This window comes from Grammomys surdaster, unplaced genomic scaffold, assembly GCF_004785775.1.
Source record: "Grammomys surdaster isolate TR1022 unplaced genomic scaffold, NIH_TR_1.0 333, whole genome shotgun sequence".
NCBI lineage: Eukaryota > Metazoa > Chordata > Mammalia > Rodentia > Muridae > Grammomys > Grammomys surdaster.
In genome coordinates, this window is record NW_021604752.1 from 48,283 (window position 1) to 56,159 (window position 7,877).

At 42.9% G+C, this 7,877-nt stretch overlaps 1 protein-coding gene across 1 annotated transcript in view; it reads left to right on the forward strand.

The window, feature by feature from the left end:
- Nucleotides 1–7,877, forward strand: part of LOC114630199 (lanosterol 14-alpha demethylase) — a 19,263-nt gene that overhangs the window by 6,392 nt on the left and 4,994 nt on the right. The window contains exons 6-9 of the mRNA XM_028778290.1: nucleotides 1,904–2,023; nucleotides 2,391–2,586; nucleotides 6,287–6,382; nucleotides 7,547–7,715. Of these exons, the coding sequence (XP_028634123.1) occupies nucleotides 1,904–2,023; nucleotides 2,391–2,586; nucleotides 6,287–6,382; nucleotides 7,547–7,715 (581 nt within the window). The remainder of the gene's footprint in view (nucleotides 1–1,903; nucleotides 2,024–2,390; nucleotides 2,587–6,286; nucleotides 6,383–7,546; nucleotides 7,716–7,877) is intronic.

The window sequence follows — 7,877 nt, forward strand, 5'->3', positions numbered from 1 at the left end:
TGGTTGCTGTTGGTTGCTGTTGGATGCTGTTGGATGCTGTTGGTTGCTGTTGGTTGCTGTTTGTCAAATAGTTGTGCCGAAAGAGACAGAAGAAATTAGATGTCCGGACAGCAAAGATCAAATTTGCCCCAAGGAACTCAAGGCCCCTGTTCAGCAGAAAGTAGTCTAATATCATCCCCCCTTTCCTCTATCCTCTTTTTCTCCTATCTAGTGTTAGGAGGTTGAAAGGGTGGGAGAAGAGGGGTGGAGAAGGGTCAAAGAGAAGAGACCCCCACAAAGTAGCCTAAAGTCAGGCTACAGTGTTTTTTGCAATATTTTGCTTGCCTGATATAGTCTTGGTATTCCAGGCAGTCTCTAGTCTCTAGTTAGAGACACCGTGGTTTCACAGCACTTGTCTGAAAGTCTTTCATGGCTTCTTTTAGAACCTATGTTGTGACTGTTCTTTTGAACGTTTTGACTTTCATTTGACTTTGTTTCCTTTCCAACTGTACCAAGGTTTCCATAACGACAGGGACTCTCTAATGCAAAGAACTCTGCCTTTGTTGGGATGTCTGTTTAGGTGAGAGATGGGGATTAGACTATTGATCCTTGTCTGCCCCTTCTACTTAGCTGCCAAATAAAAGCTATTATAGGGAAAGAAAGGGCAAGCCCACAGGAAGTAGTAACATTTCTAAATAACAGATGCTCCTGTGTATATTGTGCTGGCACACACACACACACACACACACACACACACACCCCGCACTGTTCCTGGCCCTTAGATTCCCATTCACACCCATCCATCTCATCTCTACCTCCTCTGTTCCCTGGTTCACATCAGAATTCAGGAGATTGATGTTATAGCTCAGTGTTCACCTGTTTTACTTAGACCAACTGATTGTCACATTAGTCCATGTACTGTTTACTTTCTGTTGCTAGGGCCTTGGGCATACTAAACACATGTTCTACCACTGAGTTGCACCCCGACTATTCACTCACTTAAGCCTTGCCTTCTCCCTGTCTTCGGCTTACATTGTGACGCTTGAACCGGCTTCCCTTTCTTTGTATATTATCTCTAATGTTTTCAGTGGTAGCCGTAAATGAAGTAGGGAAGTTTTTAATAGAGAGTGTAATCGAATGGGCTTTTAGAAGTAAATATTCCTTTTTTTTAAATAAAGCTTAACTTGTGTGTGTGTGTGTGTGTGTGTGTGTGTGTGTGTGTAAGTACTCAGGCACGTGAGTGCTGGTATTCGCAGAGGCTAGAGGCATCTGCTCCTGCGGCTGTTTGAGCTGCCAGCTGTGGGCTCTGGAAATTCAGCTCTCATTCCCTATAAGAGCGGTACAAGTTCTGAACTACTGAGCCATCTTCTCAGCCTCGAGGTTGCTTGGTTTTTTATTCTAGCTGTTGCTGGCCCCCTATATGTATTGTGTGGAACTGTTTATGAGTTGAAGACAAAGGGCAGCCTCACGGTTCTTATTAAATAGTGAGTACCCCGATCAAAGTAAGCGTTTGGGGAGTTGGAGCTTGTGGTTTGAACCCACGTAGTCTCTGCAAAGCCTATGCAGTTACAGGAAGTGAGAGGGTGAGTAAAGTCCTGTGACAGAGCCAGAGCCACTCAGGAGCCATGAAGGTTGATATGGAAACAGTTGGAATCTTATGCTAACACAGACATGTGTTCTGTTGAACTAGAACATGTTCATAAGGGAATGTCATGTTATTAGATAGTGTGTTAACAGTGTGAGCCGTGGGTAACAGGACACTACCCTTGCCCTAAGGATTGTCTGAGGTCATGACTTCTTTCTTTCCTGGTTCTGAGTTATGTCACCTCAGTCATTGAGGTTAATGTTTTATGTTTGGTGTTGGTGTTGAACGTGAGCCTGTAAAATGTTACTCTATTGAAAATTCTCTGGTTTTGAATTATAGACGCAGGGATAGAGCCCATCGAGAGATCAAGAATATTTTCTATAAGGCCATCCAGAAACGCAGGCTGTCAGGAGAACCAGCTGAGGACATTCTTCAAACTTTACTAGATTCTACATACAAGTAAGAACTGTCAGATCACATGCTAAGCTGAAGCAAGAAATTATACATTAAAATGCAGAGTGCTGATATTTCCAGTTAAAACATAAAGGCAGTGGAACAGTAAATTGGTACTTGTAAATTGTTGCATCATGAGGCTCTGGGTCCTGATGCTGTGCTGTGATGCCAGCGGCTGGCATGGGGAATATTTGCAAAGAAACAAGAAGGAAGTCTTTTGTAATCAGTCATGCTTTCTCCTGGTTGGTCTCTTTCTTGGGAGGAGAGCCGGGGCACCGATTGCTATTGGTTAAGAAAAGTGACAATTACGTCTGGAAACTGTATTACTCTTAACTGTATCTGCCCAGATGTTAAGTGTGTGGTTCATCCCCAGGGACGGCCGTCCTCTGACAGATGACGAGATAGCGGGAATGCTCATCGGACTTCTGCTGGCCGGACAGCACACGTCCTCCACCACCAGTGCCTGGATGGGCTTCTTTCTGGCCAGAGATAAACCACTTCAAGACAAATGCTACTTAGAACAGAAAGCAGTGTGTGGCGAGAATCTGCCTCCCTTAACTTATGAGCAGGTTTGTCTCTAGGGCACAGTTTGAAGCTTCTGTTCATTCTACCTTCAGATATGTTTGTAGGAATTTTCTACAAGCTTAGATAAAAGAAAGAGCTGGACGCTCCTGCTTCCCTACAGTTGGTCAGGTGGTTTTGTACTGAGCCTCACAGCTCATAGCCCTTGTTGCTTCAGTGCATGACTTGAAGGTCTGGCCCCTGTACATGGAGAGAATCTTCTGAGGGCTGTGTTTCCTGCCGTGTAGGAGCCTCTATAACATGGGATTCTGGGTCCTGTATCCTCAGGTAGTAATGGTGGTCTAGGGACTAGAGATTGATGTATGCTCCACACAGCTTGCTGGGTAGAGAGCAAGTTATCCCTCTGTATAACCAGGCAGGTACTTCTGAAGCATACCCTGGTCTTGTCCTTTTCCTTTGAACTTTAGACTTTTAAGATTGTTGAGACTGCTATACACTGTGGGGACTTTGGAAGTTGGACTAAATATATTTTTATAAATATATTTTGTTTTGATGCTTTATTAAAATGGTATGTTACATTCAGATAACCCTGGGATAACACACAAGCACAGACACACACACACACACAAATGAGTGCACGCATATGCGCACAAATGTGTTTCTCTATTTTGTTTGCTAAACAAAATCATACATACGTATATAAACATATAGTAAAGAACATTGTCTTAGGGTTTTACTGCTGTGAAGAGACACCATGACCAAGACAAGTCTTATAAGGACAGCATTTAATTGGGCTGGTTTACAGGTTCAGAGGTTCAGTCCATTATCATCAAGGTGGAAGCATGGCAGCATCTAGGCAGGCATGGTGTAGGCAGAGCTGAGAGTTCTACATCTTCATCTGAAGGCTACTAGTGGAAGACTGACTTCCAGGCAGCTAGGAAGAGGTCTTATAGCCCACACCCACAGTGCCACACTTTCTAATAGTGCCATTCCCTGGGCCAAGCATATACAAATCATCACATTCCACTCCTTGGCCCACACAGGCTTTTTCAAACACATGAGTCTATGGGGGCCCTACCTAGCCATAGCATAATAAAAAAATATATTTAGTCCAACTTCCAAAGTCCCCACAGTGTATAGCAGTCGCAACAAAGTTAAAAGTCTAAAGTTCAAAGTGTCTTCTGAGATTCATCCAATCACTTAACTGTAATACCCAAAGCAAGACAGGAAATCGGCTGGGAAAACTCCAAACATGTCTGGTTTGGGAGTATTGCCTTTCTTTAGGCATACACCCTGACCCCTAGTGTCAGGGCATCATTTTTCTTCCCCTTTGCTCTTTTAATTTCTTGAAACACTTTTATTTAGTTATTACTTTTCTGTGACAAGGTTTACACCTTTTTTTGTTAAGGAATTTTTATGCTTTGCTTTTTTTATTTATTGTGTGTGGCGTATGCACACATGTGCCATGGTACACTGTTAGCAATTAGATGGCATAGAAAAGTTGGTTTTCTCCACTGTATGGGGTCCGGGGATTGAACTCAGGTCCTCAAGCTTGTCAGCAAGTGCCTTTTCCCGCTGAGCCATCTTACCAGACCTTAAGGATTCTTTTTCCATTGATTCTCATAATGGTTCAAATCTTCTCTTGATCTACTCCAGTGAAAATTTCATTTATATCTTCCAGTTCCAGGATTTCTATATTTTTAATAATCTATTATTCTCTGTCTGGTGAGGTACTGTCATGTTGTTTCATACTCGAATTCTTTAGGCCTCATTTTCTTTTTGTTCTTTGAAGGTCTTTATACGGGTCTGTTTAAATTGATCTAGTAAGTTGAAAGTTCAGTGTCTGTCCTTCTTGGAGGGTGTGGTCGTGGCCACCCATTCCCTTCTGTAGGTTCCATGATGTCAGCTCCACAAACCCTGGAGATGCATGTCTGGCCCCTTGAGGTCACTGGCTAGTTGCTGAGACTGAAGGAGAAGGAGAGGGAAGGTCGACAGAAAGGTAGCCAGCAGGGAAAATGTACATGGCCTGTGTGCTTTCAAATGCCTCTTGACTGCTGTGCTGTTGTTGACTTCTGTTCTTTCCTTTTATTACTAAATTTAAATGCCCTGAAAAGGAGCTAGTTGCTCTAGCTTTAAAAAAAAAAAAAAAGTCTAATTCAGGGACAGTTCCACTAAGCTCCCTTTTGTTCCTTGTATGAGCTCCATTTCTTATTTTCCTTTTGTAAATTTTCTAATATTTTTGTTGAACTTGCTACATTTGCACAACAGTGGCAACACTGGAAATGAGATTTCTTGCCGCTGGGTTGGCCTTGGCTGAAGATGTCTGTAAGTCTGTGCTTCTTCGTGTGTTCAGTGACTTTCATAAACAGGGTTATAGGAAGTCATGTTCATCTGTATTCACTGAACTCTGTTAGCTCCGTGGCCACTGAATGCTTAGATACATCTTAAATTGTTTTGTTTTGTTTAAAACATCATCTCAGTATGTTACTCTGGCTGACCTGGAACTCTCTGTATAAACCGGTAGGGCTTTGAACTAATGGTGATCGGCCTGCCTCTGGGATTAAAGACACTGCCATGCATGGGCCTATCAGTAGAGATTTCTTAAACTCTCCTGAACTCTTAGGCTTTGCTGAGGAGCGTTGCATGTTCAGGGCATTTTATCAACAGTCTCTCAAGCAGTTACAACCTGGCCTCAGCCTTTTTCTTTCGTGTGTTGGTCAGTCACCGATGAGAGATTGGGTCTCTGTCCCATCTTACGTTTAATGTTGTAGCTCTCCTGCACATGCATGGGGCTTTGTCAGAACCCTTCAGAGTCTCCTGTAGACATCTCATTTTTATTTCCCAGGTTTGTTTAAGCATCTTGTTTTATCTCTTAAGTGTATCACCACCTCAGGTACTTACAATGTTAAATGCTCTTCTGCTGGATATTTCTTTTTGTTGTTGTTGTTTCGATACAAGTTCTCAGTGTAGCCCAGGCTGTCTCAGCCTCCTGAGTTTGGGAGGGAAGTGCCACTCTATCAGGCCTTTCTTGGCATATCTGCTCTGCAGTCAGGCTGCTGGAATTGCCATCCCTTTGCATCCCAGGTTCTCTCAGTCTGCAGCGGTATGAGTTTTAGTTACATCCTAAAGCTTGCTTTTCTCCCCATGATGCAGGATTTCTTCTTGAGTGAACGCTTGGTACATTACTATAAGCCTTCATCTAATTTATCAAAGTTTTGAGAAAGTTGACACAGGTTTTTCATAGTATCTTTTTTTTTTTTTTACCCTTTTCCCTCTCACTTTGGCCCCGCTCGCTCCTGCCCAAAGGTTTTTATTTATTTATTATATGTAAGTACACTGTAGCTGTCTTCAGACACCCCATAAAAGGGCATCAGATCTCCTTATGGATGGTTGTGAGCCACCATGTAGTTGCTGGGAATTGAACTCATGACCTCTGGAAAAGCAGTGCTCTTAACCCCTGAGCCATGTCACCAGCGCTTACAGTGTCCGTTTTTGAAAGAGTGAATTTTATTCATCTTTAACCATCCAGTTGACCCTCTCTCTTCCCGTGATCTTGGCTCCGTCTTTTCCTTTGTTGTCCATGACAGTGATAAAACATGGCCTTCCCAGCAGCATGAACTGGTTCCCGCCGCCCTTTATTATCACACTAAGTAGGAAATTAAACTATTCCCTCCTTCTGTTGAGGTCTGGTGAATATTTGTTGGGGTCAATACCAGAAATAATCTTGCTCATTTTTCTTGGTTTTAGTTGAAGGATCTGAATTTACTTGATAGATGCATAAAAGAGACACTAAGACTGAGGCCTCCTATAATGACCATGATGAGAATGGCCAAGACCCCTCAGGTGAGTCTCTTGTTGAGATTTCCCCTTCTGGGACCCAGTTTAAGAGAGAATGTTTTAAGTTATAAAAGTAAAAGCCATTGTCATTGTGAATGTATGATAATTATTACATAATTATAGATATTCAATATGTAAATCTAATGCTAATAATGTTTTTATTTTCATTTAACAATTGTAGTGTTTAAAAGTTGAGATACTTATCTCCTTCAGGGCCCACAATCCTTCTTCCTGTTCTTCCATAAGAGTCCCCAAGCTCTATCCACTGTTTGGCTGTGGGTGTCTGTACCTGTCTGAGTCAGCTGCTGGGTGGAGTTGACAGAGTCAACTAACCTGGACCCTTGGGGCTCTCAGAGAACATACCCAGGCTGGACCTAGGCCTCCCCACACATATGTATCACATGTGCAGCTTGGTCTTCATGTGGGTCCCAAACAACTGGAGTGTGGGCTATCCCAAAAGCTGTTGCTGGACTACCTCCTCTGGCCTCGGTGGGAGAGGATGTACTTAGCCTTACGGAGACTTGAAGTGTTAGGGTGGGAGGATACTCAGGGGTCCCCACCTCCTCAGAGGAGAAGGGGAAGGGGGAATGGGGAAGGATTGTGGGAGGGGGTGGCCAGGAAGCGGGCAGTGAGCAGGATATAAAGTGAATAAGTAAAAGAAAAAAAATACACAAAGCTCCTCTTCTCCTCTGTTGATTAAGAACGTCACCTCCAAGCATTGCTCCCGTGGGAAGGTGCCTGCCCACAGCTTGCTTTCTTGAAGTCTCCCCCATAGTGTAAGAGAGAGGAGCATGTTACAGCCTGGCCTGAGCTTGTATGTACAAATTGGCTTTAAAATCTTGCTTTGTTTAAAAAAAAAACCTTAGAGGTATATTTCTTGGCTTTAAACACAATGTGGTAGTTAGCAAAAAGTATATGAATTATATAAGTCAGATTATGAAAGAATAGAATTATTATTAATTCTATTCTGCCTTTAGCAGGGTTTATGAATATACTTCTAGTTCACTGTTGGTCCACTTGAAAATCACTGAGTGAAGATAATTTTAGTTGGTTTACCATCTAGACAGTTCTTAAACCTACATATAGTTCACACTGACACTGATTGATGCCTTGTTTTTGGTAATGTAGTGAAAAATTCTCTAGTGAAAAGTGTTCTCTCTCACTTTGCAGACTGTGGCAGGGTACACCATTCCTCCAGGACACCAGGTGTGTGTTTCTCCTACTGTCAATCAAAGACTGAAAGACTCCTGGGTAGAACGCTTGGACTTTAATCCTGACCGCTACTTACAGGATAACCCAGCATCAGGAGAGAAGTTTGCCTATGTGCCATTTGGAGCTGGTAAGATGGTTGACTGCATTTTACGTTGAAATGTTTGCCTCTGTAATACATCTGTCCTTCAGTAAACCACCCTGGAATTCATCTGAGAGAGAGAGAGAGAGAGAGAGAGAGAGAGAGAGAGAGAGAGAGAGAGAGAGAGAGAGAGAGAGAGAGAAAGAGAGG